Source organism: Excalfactoria chinensis, chromosome 1 (assembly GCF_039878825.1).
Source record: "Excalfactoria chinensis isolate bCotChi1 chromosome 1, bCotChi1.hap2, whole genome shotgun sequence".
Taxonomy (NCBI): domain Eukaryota; kingdom Metazoa; phylum Chordata; class Aves; order Galliformes; family Phasianidae; genus Excalfactoria; species Excalfactoria chinensis.
In genome coordinates this window covers 138474748-138492590 of record NC_092825.1, presented here as the reverse complement: position 1 = coordinate 138492590, position 17843 = coordinate 138474748, and the positions used below count along the sequence as shown (strand labels likewise).

The window sequence follows — 17843 nt, the reverse complement described above, 5'->3', positions numbered from 1 at the left end:
TATCAGCATAATTTTGTCTTCTTTGCTTCTCAAAACACAACATATATTGGACTATTTTCTGCATTTTAAAACATCTGGTTTTATACATATATGTTTGGCTGCTCTAAGTGTTATTTGGATACCATGCCAAGATGTTTGCTCATCCATAAAGGCTATCCCCATAGCTGAGTCTCCCATTAGTGAGTCTTAAATCTACTTTTATCTAAACTGATGGATGTGCCATTTTAACCTATAGATATATGTTCCTTTCTGGCAATTACTTCAGCTAAAAGGATGAATGAGCTCCATGACATAGTGGACTACTTATGTATTATTTATAAGGAGGAAATCTTCATAAAACTACTTGTCCAACTTTCTTCTTAAAATAGCCCTGGAGTTTCATATTAACAAAACCTCTTCATTTATCTGTGTTCATTCCAAAGCCCTGTACTTTAAGAATATAATGGCACTTCAGGAAAAAAAAAAAAAAAAAAAAATCAATACTATTCTATCTGAAGATGAGAGAGTCAATGGAGCAAAGTTGTACAGGGACACTCAATAGGAAACACTGAGCACTAGTATGTCTAAATAACAGTATGACTCAAAGCTTCATAGATTCACAAATTCTTTCTGCTGGGATTCAAAACAGTGAGTTCTCCTAGTGAAAAAAAAAAAAAAAAAAAAAAAAAAATCCTTTTTTACAATATCTACTCACTCATCCTGAAGTAGATACCTCCATTTAGTCAGCTCAGTTGAATTCTTCACTGGCTCTGCTGATTCGATCGCATGTCTTCATTCATATTCCTGACTGCAGAGGTTTTCTGCTCATTGTGGCACCTTAGGATGAGTCATATGCACTTCAGCTGCAGTTCAGAGGGGAATGGTCTCCCATGGGTCTTGTTTTAAGACAGTCTCAAAAGAGATCCTAGGATATCACAGATGATTATAGATGCTGATGTGAATGCAATCAAAGGGAGCTTTTCATCTCCACTGCCTAAGATGGGTGATTGGATGATTAGATCAAATACAGACACCTACATACATACACCTAGATTTTGGTTTCCTAATTTCAAATGGAATTGCTTCTCTAAATTCAGATGAAGTGGACAGCACCAGTTATATATAAAGTGCATTTTTTTAAAGAGTGAATTTTTGCTGCTAGCTCACAGCATGTGTAATGGGACACCAGCAGATTTTCCTATAAATTGTTCTGAACAGCTCTGCGAAGTACTTAATGTGCTTCTTCTTAGGGAGCATTTGTTAATTTCAGGTATCAGCTTTACATTTTCTGTCTTGTCAGTTAATACCTGGATGCAAATTAGAAACTGTGGTCTTTGCACTCAAAATTTAGTTACAGATCATTGCATCCTTACTGCATTTTTGCCAGGTCATTTAAAAACTAAATGATTTCTTCTTCCACAATCTAAAAATTGCTATCTAATTTCTACCTCTGTTATTGTCTGGCTGTAAATAATTTTATTCATACAAAACTACTAACTACAACCATGAAATAAAATGCCACCATATCTGTGCTAGTTTTTCCTATATGTCATGAGATAAATTATGCAGACTCATCGCTACTCCACATGATCATACACGTAGCCTAACACACTTTGTGAAAATTAAGATTTAAGGCTGGGCTGGATGTGGCTCTGGACAGCCTGGTCTGGCGGTTGGCAGCCCTGCACATAGCAGGGGGGTTGAAACTAGATGATCACTGTGGCCTCTTTCAACCCACGTCATTCTATAATTCTGTGATCCTATGATTCAGTGCCCACACTTTTCTTTCCTCTGAGAGTCAAGTTGCATAATTGCCATTTGTATCTGTAAGCAAACAGCCTGACTGTTGACCAAAGGGGACTTCATAGATAACTAAACAGTTAAGATTTTCATGTATAACTTATCTATAGTCAGAAGAAATATGTACAATTTTCCCAGCACATATATTTGTCATTTGGACAAATAGTTTGTGTCTGGCATTAGGGTTTTATAAAAACTAGCTTACAGTAAATGATGATGTTTAATTCCTTTTTCTTCTGAATGATGGCAAAATGGTAAAAGTAGACAAACTGTAACAAAAAGAAGGGTTATTCCAGAAGTGAAAAAGATGGCATTAAGGCAAACGCTAAGATCCTGTTTCATTGGAGAACTTGAAAAAATGTTATTGCATGAATATTCTACCTCCTTTCAGTTGACCGGCTTCTGTAAGAGTTCCTCTGGGATACATACTTAATATTCACAGTCAAATGTGTCTTCTTTCCACATTAGGTTGCACAAGATACATGCTACTGAAACTTTATTCCAAATGAGAGAATATGAAAAATCTCATAACTCTGAACATTAGTTTTATACCTAGAAAACAAACACACTGCCAGATAACTATTCTCACTGTTGCCCACTAAACATAGCAATAGTCATCTCTCATATCAGGCCATCTAGGGAATAAGAAAATAATCTAGTGATAGGACTCTTTCATCACTGACCTTTTCTTTGAGACCACAAACAAAATTACCAGATAGGAGTAGCTGTAGAGAAGAATTATGGGTTAGCTGTGATTTTGAGTAAGTACTGTGTTTAACAAAATAATTATTAAACAAGTCCTGTCACAAAGGTCTCACTTGTGCTTTTAAGTGTTAACTTCTTAGAATAATCACCTTCATGAGGCAGGTGTTTTTTAAGGACGCTATATGTTTTTTTATCCTCACTGAGTAATTATTGTTTAACTTTTAATTAGAGTTTTTGAGCAAGTGCTCTATCCACTGTTACCCAAATGTTGGTAAAATAAGAAGTTTCAAATATATGAGTGTAAAAAGAGGATGTAAAACACCAGCCTCCCTCTTCATTATGATGTCATGTAACCTACAATGTCTTTTTCAGGTTTTCCAAGGATGTGGTCAGCCTAAACCAGCACCTGCCCTGAGATCTTCACGTTCAGTCCCCGAAAACTTTAATACACGTTTTAGACCATATAACCCAGAGGAGCGACCTACAACTGCTGCTGGCACAAGTTTGGATAGGCTGGTAAGGCAAAATGTACTTCATTCTTCAATAAGTAGAAATGGTTTGGTAATACAGTAGACTAATGATAATCTCCTGACAAAAATTTTTTAATAATTTCATAATCACTGCATATAGTTTCTATGCCAACTGTTCTGACATTCAATAACTCTTTTTCCCCCCATTGGAAATACTACAGAATTGCATTCTAAGAGAACAATATGACTCACTTTTTATGTCTTAGAAATGTTAGAAGACAATAAATTCTTTCCAGCAAGCCAAAAGTTAGATGAGCCAAGAAAGGTACTTTGCAATATGAATTCTCTTTGAAAAGTAATCTACAGTATTTTTTAATTATTTTTTATTAAAATATTTAAAATATTTAATACATTTTTAGCAGTCAGTTCAAGGCATCCACTTGCAAAGGCACGTTTATTTGTTCCACCTCTTTATTTAATAATAACAACTACTTTATTTCCATCCATCTCAAAAATTGACTTTTATCAGCTGAAACATAAATGATCATTAATCTTGCTTTATTTATTCAATCATTTCAAAAACAAGACTTTAACCCAAGATTATTTTCTCCACTACCAGTCATCAGATTCTCATTTCAGATTATGATGCTCCTGCTATTTATACATCTAAAGATTTATAGTAGGCTAATTATTTTAGCTTCTAATACTGTCTCAGCAATTATCTCAAAATAAGGCCAATGGGTGAAATTAAAGACCTGTAAAGAATCTGAATCAGCCAGTATAGCACAGCCTCCACTTGCAGTGGTTATCACTGGATATTTGTACAGCATTGGTCTGTCTTTTAGAAGAGACTCATGTTCAGGGCTGCAGGAAGAGTGAAAGGAGAGAATCATCCAGCTGGGAACAGCAGTTGGTAGCTGGGCCCAAAGATTTGGTGGGATGTCCTTCTGCTGAGTGCCTGACAGGTTTCAGCTGCACTGCAGCGCAACAGTGCCTTGCTGTGGTTCTTACTGTGAGTCTAAACTATCTAGAGGTTATTCCAGCATGCACCAGACACCCAAGTACACTGATTCAATCAGGACCTGGGTCTCTCCTTGGGCCATCATTCCACTGATTCCTTTGATGATCACCACAGTGTTTCATATCACAAATCACACCAAAGTCTTTCTGAGATCCTATGCTGTAGCCCATCCATTAATCTACTGTATTCCCTCAATCTCTGTTGCAATTCAAATGAAAACTAGCACGTTTCTAGTCAGGACATGGGATTGCACTGCAGCTAAACCCAATATTTTGAGTTCTCTTTTTGTCTGGAAATGGTATAGTCTGGTTATCCTAAAATGAGGAAGAGAAAAGACCTCTGTTGTACAATTGGGTCTTTTTAAGACAGTAGATTCATAACATAGCATAGCATCTCAGGCTAAAAATCTTGCTGATAATGCTCAATTCATATTTGACAGGATCTTAATTTTGCCCTTTCTCTTGAGATTCACAGAAGCATTCCTTTTTGCTTGGTGCAGTGTAGGTTCTGGATCTTAACCTAGGCCTTGCCAAGTTGAAGTTAAAGGTCACTGAAGCATCTAGACTTTGGTCATGCTCTGGTCAAAGTTAAAAGCTGAAAAAGAGGAAGTTGAGAGGAAAACCACAAAGATAAAGGCTGGTAGCATGGGTCAGCTTAGACTACTGCTACATTGTAAGAACGGTTGGAGCATTTTTGCAGTGAAAAAAGATTCATAAGACCTTCCATATTCACTTCTAAACATTATCGTCTTTTTACACTACAAACTTCCAAAATACTGGACAGCATCTTAAATAAAGCAGTAATGTGAGATAGATATGCTGCTAGCCTTTAAAGGCTGTGACAAACAAAAATTGCCAGTGAAGGTAATCCCTTATTACACATAATAACTTCTAGAGTTTCAAAGGGGATTTTTCTTTATGTGATATAACTAGTTTTATTGAGGCATTCTTTCAGGAAATATATATATATATATATACTGCTTTTGCTTTTACTTTGAACAGCATTACAGAAAAATTCCTATTTGTCATTCTTGCTGGTGATATTTAAAATAATAACTATTCATGCTCTGTTAGCTACATGTGTTGGTATCAAATCCATCTCCAAATGGCAGTGATACGTGTGTTATCTCCTTCTGGGTTGAAAGCAACGATCCCAGAAGCTTGAGATGGCCACTAATCTGAGTTGGAGTGAGGAAGGGCTTTTTATGTGGATTAGGGCGGCAGGCTTTGTTTCAGAGCTGTAATCCCTTAGCAACACTTGGGAAAGGTCACTGCCTACCTCTCACACCATCCTGGGTAATTTTATCCGGAAGGATATAAATGCTGCACTGCTGCCTCACAGGAGCACCGTTCAACCTGCCTACATTAGACTCTCAGTGTGTTACACGATGAATCATTCCTTGAATCACATATTTCTCTTCACTAACTATAGACAGAGCCTGGAGGACCAGCTTCAGTTAGATCCTCCCCATCCTTGCATCATGAACAGGACACAGAGAATCCCACTCAATGCAGTTTACCAGTCTGCACACTGATCATTTCCTATTGCTTATTAAATACAAATGTACAGCAGGATGAGAATTTTGATAGCAGTGTCAAATGTTTAAAGCCTTGTTTGATTGTTATAGATGTAAGAAATACAAATAAGGAGTAATTATTATCTGCTTTTATGTAGAGAAACTGTCCCTCATTGAGTCAGCCTTACATTAATGCTTTTAGAAGTCTGTTCTGGATATTTTATTCATAGAACACTGTTAGGCCATTTAAGTTTTAACTGTCACCACAGAGTCCAAACATTCAGCTATGTAAACCTCAGAAGGAGAAGTAACAAACAATTCTGCTATCATGTCTTTGACAGCATGTCCTTAGAAGTGACTGAGTTTAGAAAATACCTCCTCTGCATCTCAAACAGGTAGCATATCTGAATCAGTTTTTAACTCATGTTCATATTCCTGTTTACAAGCTTAATTCATTTGAGCATATTTTATCAGGTATGTTGCAGAAAGCAGATCTCTCATAAGAAGTCTGTAGTGAAACAGTCAGGTACTGAATGCTTTTGAAAACACACTTCTTCATCCTTGCTGGACTTGTTTAATTAAGCCAGCTATTGCATTTCAAGAAGAGAGGTTTCCATGTGTTACTGTCACAGTGGTAACCAGAAAAGCTTATAAATCAGAAATATATCAAAATTAATTGTGAAAATGTGAAAAGCCCTAAAGCACATGTAGGTGAATTTAAATGCATTGGATATATTTAGGAAGTCACATAGAGCTTGAGCCGTCTAAGCATGGGTGTAAAGCACCATCTGAGACTCCCAAGAGTACTGGAAACAAGAGATTGACTGATGTGGTGCAGAACTAGAGAAGACCAAGGTACATCTGGAGCAACAGAGGGGAGCCAGGTAGAATATGCTGCAGCATCTCAAGCAGAACCTATGTTCAGGCAATTACATCAAGTCTTCTCAGCATGAGGCCTAAATGCCAGGCTCTTTCAGAAGTCAATGGAGAGAGAGACATATGTCTTTGGAGAGTAAGTCACCCCAGCAGTTACAGACACCGCTCACCAAGTGGGAAACGAAAGGCTCGATTTAGTTATCCACATTTAGATATGCAACACTGTTTGAGATGCTGTGGTATCTAGGACATCAGACTGAGCTGGCAGATAGGACAGTCCTTCAGGATGCCTGTGTTCTCATGGATGGGAGTTGAAAATCAGGTAGCATACCTAAGAAGATGCCTACTGTGTGGCATCCAACTGTCAAGTCCCCCTAGTTGAGATCCAGCTACATAAACAGTCACATAATATTACTTGAGATGCCTATGGTTTTCAAGATATCTAAATGTTACTAGAAGACACACAGAAGGCCTGTCTGGAAGCAAGATGGAACCTCAAAGCTACTGAATATATTTCACGTGCCTATATTTGGGTAACAATGAATGTACTTTGTATGCCTATAATTAGGTAGCCGGATGCCAACCTATTTCTCTCCTGATTATAACAGAAGCTAAAATAAGGAATTTAGTGATTAAATATAGAGATCAGTAGCATAAATTTATATCACTATCTTCCCAAATTTGATGTCTAGATGACTATCTCAGATGTGAATATCTGTACTTTTCATTGCTAATGGAGAGAAATGATGGCCATCATTCATTTGTATAAACACAGGTTTAGGCAATAGAGGTGTAATTAAATATTTCTAAACTATAATTTAGCTCATAATGTACGTATTTAAACGTCTCCAAGAATTCATTCCCCAGACCTTTTCTATAAAGTGCCAAATAGCGACAACTTTAGGCTAAGGCATCTAGCAATTGCATCTAATGTTAAGACAAATACTGTCAGAAACTAAATAACTTTAACCATGGATTTCATCTGCTTCTGTAGAGTACAAACTAAAATTTCTTATTTAATATCTACTGCTTTTAAAAACTCGTTATCTTCTCTGTGGTTGCCTGTTTGGTATAACCTGTTTTGTTTTTCTTTTCTTTTCTCTGTTTTGTTTCTGTTTTGTTTTATTTCATTTTGTTTCTTCTGTTCCCTGAATCTGTTTCCCTCTTGCTTCCCAGAGGACTATCTGGAGGACAATGCAACATGGTGTAAGCTTTGGTATTCTTATTCTTCATCTTCATTCCCATTTGTCTTTGTACAATGCTGGGCAAAACACTTCCTTAAGTTTCAGATTCGCCATCTTTACTTTCTGTGTTTCATGTAGGCTAAAACACTGACAGTAATTTTACACTATGTCACTCAGTTCTGCCCAGTGCTTAGGGCTGCTGGTTCTTTCCAGACAGGGGTGCATTCCCTCAGTGAACTAAAGGCTAGTCTAAGTGTCTGCATGATCTCAGCCCCTGTACATGCATGTGAAGCAAAGCAGACACTACAGTGGCACCGAGCTCTGAGGCCTGTGTGTTGAGACAGATAGCACTCAAGCAAAGGAAACAAGCTACCAGGCCATCCTAGGCTTCCTAGAGATGTCCTTGTCTCACTGTCTGATCTTGGGCGAAGTACTTAGATGTTTTGTGTGAGTTTGCAGTGTAGATCCCCTTAGCTTTCCCAGTTTTGGAAGTTTTGTGCGTGTTGGAGATCACTGAGCTTCAGACAAAGGCACCCTCAAGCAGGCCAAGGAGAGGGAAGGAAAGCAGCACCACACGGGTATGCATCACCTCACTTGTGAAGTATCTCACAGCTTTTAGCTTTGCCTATTATATCCTGCTTGTTAACAGCACTAATTAATCTACAGAGAGCAACATGTTGATCTAGCCATACCTACTTCCTGCATTTGAGCAGCCTCAAGTACTTCTGAATCTACCATGTCACTGTAGAGCACAGTGCTGCTTTTATTCACCTGGAATTTCTCCCAAGAACATAAATGCAGCCTGACCTGGCTGGACGTGTGTAAAATAATTCCACGTTTTCTTTAGAGAGGACATGGAAGCTTTCTTGATTTTTCACAAGGGAGCTGATTCGCTATTAACCATGTAATGCATAATGCACATGCATACTATGGAGACAGGCAACTGAGAAATTGGCCATAGCATTTGGGGAGTGATTTACATTCAAGCACAATATAGTGGCTGCATAGATAAGTGGATGAAAATGCACCTAGTCTGAAAATTAAACCCTTTCATGCTCTTTACCTGAGGGAGATGAATATATTTTGTCACACTTTGTAGGAAAATGTTGCTTTACCTTCCATCCTGGTTTCTTTAAAATAAAAGTAAATTAAGACTCAGCTTCTGTGAACAAAAAGACCCTGAAATGGCTAATTTAGGAATACAGTGGGATGTATTTTAGGTGTCCATTCATTCATATTTTTAAAGTATATTTTATTCCATTGTGTAATGATTTCTGTTGCAATAAAAATCTCAATAGTAACCCAAGAAATCTGCTGTGAACAATTCCTTCCCAATGCACCAAAACTACTTGAAGCAGAAAATATAATTCAAACAAAATAAATAAATAAATAAATTCAGTAGACCAAAATTAACAGGACAGTATACTTTGAAGACACTGATCTGAATTGCCTGGTGAATCCTCTGGGGCACTCCTGACAGCAGGGTTTTGTTAGAATCCATTTAGTCCAGGGTCTAGAAATGTTAAATATATGCAATGATAGCACAATATTCCTGAGACAGGATGTTTATTGTCTAGATTTTATTTCTCAAGAGACTTTAGTATAAAAACCAGCGCGTATAAGAAATGAATTTTTCAAACACCTTTTGCATACAGAGCCCATAGGGAAAAACGCAATGAGTCTGAAAAAGACTTCATAACTTCATAGGAGGTATTGGTCACACTTAGGAGCAAACCTAACAGACTCACACATACATTTAAGATGCCTACTTATTTCCCACAGGCTACTCCCCCCCACAAGGCCTAGACACTACTGTTGGACATGCCATCTCTTCTTGCATGCTGTTAATTATCAGCAGACCACTCCTGTAGAATGCAAGTTGCTCAGGTCCTCCAATTTTAGATCTTGTGTGTTTAGAGTCACACTTCCTATTAACTGTCTGGATAGAACACGTACAATTAATAAATACATTTTTCAACATTTCTCATGGTCATTTGGTATCAGATTTAGGATTTGCTTGGTTCTTCTCAAAGAGGTGTTTGCTTAGAATCAGATTTTGGTTATTCTTGGTTTCTGTGTCACTGCAACATCTAAGTTTAAATTTGTGCTATCACATTTTCTTCCTGGTTAATACTAGTTTCAGGTGCAAAGGTGGGTGAGTGATGGTGGCTGTCAGAATCTTCTAAGATCTGACAGAGATCTGTTTTTAAAAACAGGGATATTATTCCATAACCCAGGTGAGCAGTTCTGCATGCTGCTGTCCCTGATGCATTGCACTCCTAATGTGCACAAAGCAGTTACTAAGAAAGTGCTTTATTACATTGATTGCCTCTGTCTTCACGTGGAATGAGTCTGCCTGCTGTTCAAACTTGGTTTGGCATAAACAAGGAAAGACTATCTTCCAATAATAACAGAAAGACAGCTCTCTGCCTTAACTGATTGTCCAAGAAAATATAAAATCTTGATCACCATGCAGTGTCTCTCTTGCCCGAATAGGGATGTGTTGTCTGACTGCCCCATTGAACACAGTGTTTGTTTTGAGCATCTTCTAAAGATGTATCTGTTAGGAAGTTAAGCTTCCTTTATCTTATGGGTGTGAAAATTCACTTAGTGTCATCATCTCATTTCCAGGTAGTCTTGGAAGTATAAACAGTAAATGTACAACTGTTACCACTATGTGGCATAAAAAACCTGTAAACAGAATCTGCTCCCAATTACTTGACTTCTCTACAGACAGTGAAAATGAAAAAAAAAATGGTAGTCATGGGTCTTCGGTTGTTGAGGTATGAAGTTATTCCAGAACTTAACTATTAGTGTAAAAATACAAGCAGGATGCAGAATGTACAGGCTAAATTTCGCATGTGTGCATATCAATCAATAAAAACATGAGGTTGGACTTATTTACTCTGTCTTCTAACATGTGTCTATTTAAGTCTGAGCCACCATGTCATTCTATAATACTACTAATCAACGGTGAGAACTAGATACCTCCAGACCTTGCTAAAGATGCTCATTTGGAAATGACAAGAATCTGAATTACCATTTGAATTTCACATTTTTCCCCACTGAGTATGAAGAGAGTCAAAATGATTTGGTCAGACAGCCAATTTGTAGATATCTTAATGTAACTGCAACACCAGGCGTTTGAGTTAGGCTTTATGAATCAGAAGTGCACAAAAGGAGAACTGTGTCTGTAAAATATATTGATTGATATTTCTAATCATACTTCTAATCATAGTTATTGTTGTGGTATTATTGGGCAACTTGGAGGCTTGCTAGTGTGCAGCAAAAATAGTTCACTCTGGAGGCTGCACAAGTTGGCCAACGGCAATTCCCCCCCTGTAAATCTGGATTAAAATCCAGTTCCTTCCATTTGATATTTTTTGCCTCTGCTCAAAAAAAAGTGTAGGGTTGCTGGGTTTTTTTCAATATATGGAAAGTTTTTATTATCAGCCTGTAGGAGATGAGCCTACGTAGGAAATACATCAACGCTGCTCTTTCAGATGAAAGATAGATCACATTTCACGTGTCTGTGCATGAATCTTTGCAGAAGGAAAAGTAAATTCTTTAATGTTCTTGTTAATGCTACAAAAAGATACTGACTATATAAATATTCTCTGCACTTTAGCATTTTGACATGATACTAAGAGAAGAAATTGGTAGCAGAGCTTCTGTCTCTACTTGCAGTACATAAACCATGCTCATTTAGATGCTTCCAAGTAACACGAGAGTAACAACTATGACTGACTACCTGTCTGAAAGGTGTTATGCTGCTATGTATTCTTGCAAGGCTAATATGACTACTAGCAACAGGTTCTAAAAGCAATACTAAGTTTCCATAAAAAGGGGATTTTGTAATATATCACCAGTTCATTTACCACTAGAGAATCAGATGGTCCTTTTGTAGAAGTGATCACAGACCATAAGATATCTTCTCAGCATCAAGCTAGGTGCACACAAGTATTGATACCAACAAAGAAATTAAATCTTTGATTATTTCTGAATGGCAAACAGTGATTCTCACTCTCCAAAGAAAAAAAAAATATGTGTTACCCTGTACTGGCAATTAGTTCTTTGGAGCCTTTTGCTGCAGTTTTTATTGTGCTAGACTGCAGCACACAGATATACTATGAACTCACATCAGGAGGTACAGTGCTGAACTCCACTAATAGTAGGTTACAGCAGACTGAAAACTGATTTCCCAAGCTCACACATTTTTCTTGGCTGTAATAGAAATTGATACCTTATGGACTTTTAAGTATAGTACTGGTAGTTAAAGGAAGGTAAAATACTGGAACTAAAAAGATTAATCTCCATACATATAGTGACCCTATGCTGAACTTTCCTTAGTCAAGAACAAATATTTTACATTTTAAAAGATTTCCTATATTTTATTCCTCCTTTTCTCTCCCATTCTGCAGTTATATCAGTGTACTAGTCTAGGTTGTTTGGACAGCAATACATAATGCTTCTTTAATGTAACTGTTCAAAAAGAGAAAATACTGAGTGACTAATTCTAGATACTAAGTGATAGCAAAGCCAAGACCTTTAATAACACTAGGAAGGAAGAAGGAAAGGCTTCATCATATCTGAGTATATCCATAATCAGCTAAGAGTTAGCCTAAAGTTATCCAGACTGTAGGTCTGGGTGTAGACAGTAGCATCTCCATAACTCCAATGCTAGGGCAAAATGCATAGCCCCTGTATTTCTATTTCAGATACTAACTCACTCTGGAAAGCAGGAATATACTTTCAAGATCCTTCACTAAATCCCACGCTGGTCAGTGGCCTGTACTGAGGTACACAGCAATAATGAACTACAGCTACAGGAGTAGGAGGTAGTTGTATTGTCTCCTTCCACAGCCTTCTAAGAAAGCAGGCATTTTCTGAGCATAATTCCCACAGTCTAATGTAGATGCCTGCAAGAGATCACGTGAATAGACCCTTTGAAGTACCAGTCTTTCTGTCAGCTGTGAGGAACTTTGGACTTGACAACATACTTAGCTTGCAGAGGACTAGAGCTGAGTTACCTGAACTCCTACTGAGCAGTCAATACCTGATTTCTGCACAGGTAACTCTACCAAAATGAAAGTGACTGAGAACATTAAGAAATATGTAAACATCTGTTGGTTTTCTTGTATTTACTTCTTACATACTGTATACATGTTATGTGCATGTCATTTCTGGTTAGAAAAAAAAAAAAAAAAAAAAAAAAAAAAAAAAAAAAAAAGAAGAAGATATTAACAGTGTCTAATTCAGCGTCTATAACACAGGTGGAGCCATGTTTGTTGATCTCCCCTGTTAGCAATGAAGAGCTAGTTAGGGTGATCAATAGCAGGAAGGATTCATCTGCTGAAACACAAATGCCTCATGCTATGGGAGAAGTTCTGAAATACCAAGGCATCTATCTACAAGTAGCTAACAGACGTGATAAGGTTCTTGCAGGAGTTCTTCAGTCTTCTGAATACTCCAGAGGACTCTGAAATGGCATTAGACTCAATCACTTTTGTTACTGAATTTGAGGTGTAGGAGGTGTTCATTAGATCAAAATCAGAGCAAAAACTGGCAAGAGGAATGCTGCCAGAGCCTCATGGGACTGAAACACTCATTCATAAGTATGAGAGGAAGCTACATCTGATACACAACTAGCACTTCAAAGTCACTAGGATAATTGAATGAATTTATGTACTCAGAATTATGTTTTCATAGAATCATACAATCACCAAGGTTGGAAAAGACTTCAAAGATCATCCAGTTCACCCATTCACCTATTACCAATAGATCCCACTAAACCATGTCCCTCAACACAACAGCCAGTCATTGAACACCACCAGGGTCAGTGACTCCACCACCTCCCTGAGCAGTCCATTCCAGTGCCTGACCACCCTTCCTGAGAAGTAATACTTCCTAATGTCCAGCCTGAATCTCCCCTGGCGCAATTTGAAACCATTACCTCTGGTTCTATCACTAATGACACAAGAGAAGAGGCTGACCCCCAGCTCACTACAACCTCCCTTCAAGAAGTTATAGAGAGCTATATGATCTCCCCTGAGCCTCCTCTTCTCCAGACTGAACAATCCCAGCTCCTTCAGCCTCTCCTCATAAGGCCTGTTCTTCAGACCACTCACCAGCTTTGTTGCCCTCCTCTGAACGCGTTCCAGGGCCTCAGTGTCTTTCTTTCAGTGAGGGACCCAAAACTGGACACAGTATTCGAGATGCAGCCTCACCAGAGCTGAGTACAGGGGGACAATCACTTCTCTGCTCCTGCTGGCAAAGCTGTTTCTGATGCAAGCCAGGATGCCGTTGGCCTTCTTGGCCAACTGGGTGCACTGTTGGCTCATGTTCAACCAAGCATCAATCAATACCCCCAGGTCCATTTCCTCTACGCAGTCTTCCAGCCACTCCACCCCAAGACTATAGTTGTTGTAGCTGAAGTGAATGATGCAGCATTTGGTTTTGTTGAACCTCATCCCATTGGCTTCAGCCCAGCTCTCCAGCCTGTCCAGATCTCTCTGTAGGGCCTTGCTACCCTCAAGCAGATTCACACTCCCAGCCAACCTGGTGTCATCTGCAAACTTACTGAGGGCGCACTCAATGCCCTCATCCAGGTCATCAGTAAAGATATTGAAGAGGACAGGCCCCAGCACCGACCCCTGGGAACACCACTCATGGCCGATCACCAGCTGTATTTAACTCCATTCACCACTGCTGTCTGAGCCCGGCCCTCCAGCCCGTTCCTTACCCAGCCAAGAGTATACCCATCCAAGCCATGGGCTGCCAGCTTCTGTAGGAGAATACTGTGGAAGACAGTGTCGAAGGCTTTGCTGAAGTCTAGGTAGACCACATCAACAGCCTTTCCCTCATTCACCAGATGGGTCACTCAATCATGGAAGGAGATCAGGTTGGCCAAACAGGAACCCATGCTGGCTATGCCTGATTCCCTGGTTGTCCCGCACATGCCACGTGATCTCCCTTAAGACAAGCTGCTACATAATCTTCCCTGCCACCAAGGTCAGGCTAACAGGCCTGTAGTTCCCCAGATCCTCCTTACAACCTTTCTTGTAAATGGCAGTCACGTTGGCAAGCCTCCAGTCTTCTGGGACCTCACCAGTCAACAAGGAGTGCTGATAGATGATGGAAAGCAGCTCGGCTATCACCTTCACCACTTCCCTCAGCACTCTCAGGTGGATCTCATCCAGCCCCATGGACTTGTGGCAGTCCAGTTGGAGTAGTAAGTCCAGAATCACAGGGGGTCTAGTCTGATCCCCAGCTGAGACTACCAGGTCAAAGTGCGGGGTACCCTGAGGATAGCTGGTATGACTTATAAAGACAGACGTAAAGAAGGCATTCAGAATCTCTGCCTTTTCCTTATCCTCAGTGGTCACATTCCCAGCCTCATCCAGTAAAGGATTTTCCTATTACAGGTTTCTTATTACCAGTTTCAGGTATTTCCTATTACATACTTGGATGGTGTAAATTGTATACAGAAACCCAAATGCAAATGATCTAGAATGAAAGTTGCTCTTCTCCTTAAACATTCAAGCCTATAAAAACCCTAGTATGTAGCAATAATTGTATTATCTAAGTAGCAGCTATAGTCACTAAAGTAAAAAGCTAATTGCTTGAAGTACTTTGTCTTTTTTTAATATAACATACCCACAGTGCTCATATTTTAGGACTGTGATATACATGCAGAAGTAAGAGGAGTTTGAAAACCACATTTCGTCTGGAGGAAAAAAAAAAAAATAAAATTAAAAAAAAAATTGCTGCATAAGAAATGAACCTGAGAAAAAAATCCTATTTTCCATGAGTTTATAGTGAATGTTAGTCGGTTTAAAAGCAGTGGACACTTATGATCTTTGAAATAATGTGTAAAAAAAATGTATTAATTCATATGAAATCCAGGTGACCAAATGTAGGTATCTAACTGCATAGCCACCCAAATCACACTTCCCATGCTATCGACTGAGAGAAATAGGAACTTGCACGGCAAAGTGGATCTGAACTGATTTAGAAATCTGATTTGTATTGAGAAGCACTTACACCCTGCACTTACTGTTCCCAGTGTGGATGCTGTTGTACTGTGAGATAAATCCCAATCTCAGACATTTTCTTACAGAGCTCACAATCTACAAACCTGTGTAAACGGGGGAATTACTATTGTAGTCTTGTGCAGTAATTATTTTGCTTTGGCAGTAAGGGGTCATCCTGTGGTGATTAGGCATTGAATACACATTAGAAATATGTTCCTGTCTTGAAGACCTTAATGAGAGCTCCGTTCCAGCTGTTCTTTTCTTGTAAAGTAGAACATACAGAGTTCCAAGCCATTGCCTGCTGTCTCTGTATGATTTTCTAACCATTCATTTGTACTGTGGGAATTGAGTGAGTGGTTTGTGGAATGCATGATCTCCATAATACCCAAAGCCTGATTTGGCTATATGAGTTTGTCCCTGGAGGGGAAGAGGAGAAATTTGTTGCAGCCTTTTCCCTTGTCACTTACGCTCAGGCAGTAGTAGAGATTTCACCTCAAAGTGCAGAACAATAGGTACAGGACTCCTGAAGACTGTGAATACTCTTGTCTGTGAGGCACAGAACACTTTCTCAAGTGGTCAGTGCCATTAAGGGATGGGACTGGGAAAACACAGCTGTTTTTATCTGCAGCCTACCTCTCCCAGTTAGAACGATCACACAAGTAGGAAAGGACATCTCCTGGCTCAAAGCCACCTCACCTTACCAGCCACTCACCAGTACAACTCCTTATACACATCCAGAATTCACCCAGGTAAAGACCTGTGTTAGATGAGAAGTACTAAAGTCAGCTCCTCTCTACCTGCAGAGACAGGGCCACCTTCATCATGATTGTTCATCAAGTCACTGCTCACTTGATAAAAAAATTACTGTGGCAAAACTGTGTCCCTTAAAAATCTCTTTTATCATGAAGATAACTGGATACAGATAGATAGGAGGGAGACTGACTGGAGGAAAAATAATGCCTGTGAAATGTACAGCAGTTCACACAGGAATGTGACCAGCTGCAAATTAATGCTGTGGGACACAACCCTTGGAATTCTCAAGCTAGTTGTGGAAGCACTTTGACAAAAAAATCCTATTTCCCACAGGTTATAATACTGATTTATTTCTGTGCTAAAATATGAAATAACGTGGCTGGCAAATACTTTTTCAGAAACCTAGAAAACAGGTAATGATATATAGGGACATATTCTTCAATGCCATTTTTTCTTTAATGTCTCCCTGTGGCACAGGCACCATAATCACTTCAAGACCACTCATACCCTTGAGAAAACACTCACTCTCTTGTCAGCCATTTCCTTAATCAGAGAGAAAATAGATTAAAAAGGTTTCATTCTAGGAGGCAAGATGTGACCAGGATATTTCTATGCCTTACCCATCTAAAGGTTTAACTCAGATCTCCTGAACCAAGTGACCGAGTCTGCCCTCTCACTCTAGCATATCAGTCCAGCTCTGCAGGCACTCAGTGTACGCAGCAGCTTGTCCATGTTTCAGCACTCTGCCTGCATCCACTTAGAGCAGACACCCTGGAAACTCTCCATGCATGACTGAAATAAGGCCAAGTGCAGGGTGCTGCACTTGGGTCAGGGTAATCCCAGGTATTTAGAAGAACCCCTTGAGGGAAGCCCTGAGGAGAAGGACGTGGGGGTCCTGGTGGATCAGAAGCTGGCTATGAGCCAGAAGTGTGCGCTTGCAGCTTGGAAGGCCAACTGTGTGCTGGGCTGCATTAAAAAAGGTGTGACCAGCAGGGAGAGGGAGGTGATTGTCCCCCTGTACTCAGCTCTTGTGAAGCCCCATCTGCAGCACTGTGTCCAGGCCTGGGGCCCCCAGCACAGGAAGGACGTGGAGCTATTGGAGCGGGTTCAGAGGAGGGCCACTAAGATGATCAGAGGGCTGCAGCACCTCTCCTATGAGGAAAGGTTGAGGGAACTGGTCTTATTTATCTTGAAGAAGGGAAGGCTCTGGGGAGACCTCACTGTGGCCTTCCAGTACTTGAAGGGAGTATATACATAAACAGGAGGGGAAACGGCTGTGCATGGAGATGGATAGTGACAGGACAGGGGGAATGGTTTTAAACTGAGACAGGGGAGGTGTAGGTTAGATATTAGGAGGAAAATTTTTACTCAGAGGGTGCTGACACACTAGAACAGGTTGCTCAAGGAGGCTGTGGATGCCCCATCCCTGGAGGCATTCAAGGCTAGGCTGGATGTTGCTCTGGGCAGCCTGGTCTGGTGGTTGGCGACAAACACTGTGGTCCTTTT

General features: G+C 39.7%; 1 protein-coding gene across 1 annotated transcript in view; it reads left to right on the top strand.

The window, feature by feature from the left end:
* The window catches only part of GPC6 (glypican 6), a 697654-nt gene that overhangs the window by 634463 nt on the left and 45348 nt on the right, over window positions 1-17843 (top strand). The window contains exons 6-7 of the mRNA XM_072349696.1: window positions 2857-3000; window positions 7544-7573. Of these exons, the coding sequence (XP_072205797.1) occupies window positions 2857-3000; window positions 7544-7573 (174 nt within the window). The remainder of the gene's footprint in view (window positions 1-2856; window positions 3001-7543; window positions 7574-17843) is intronic.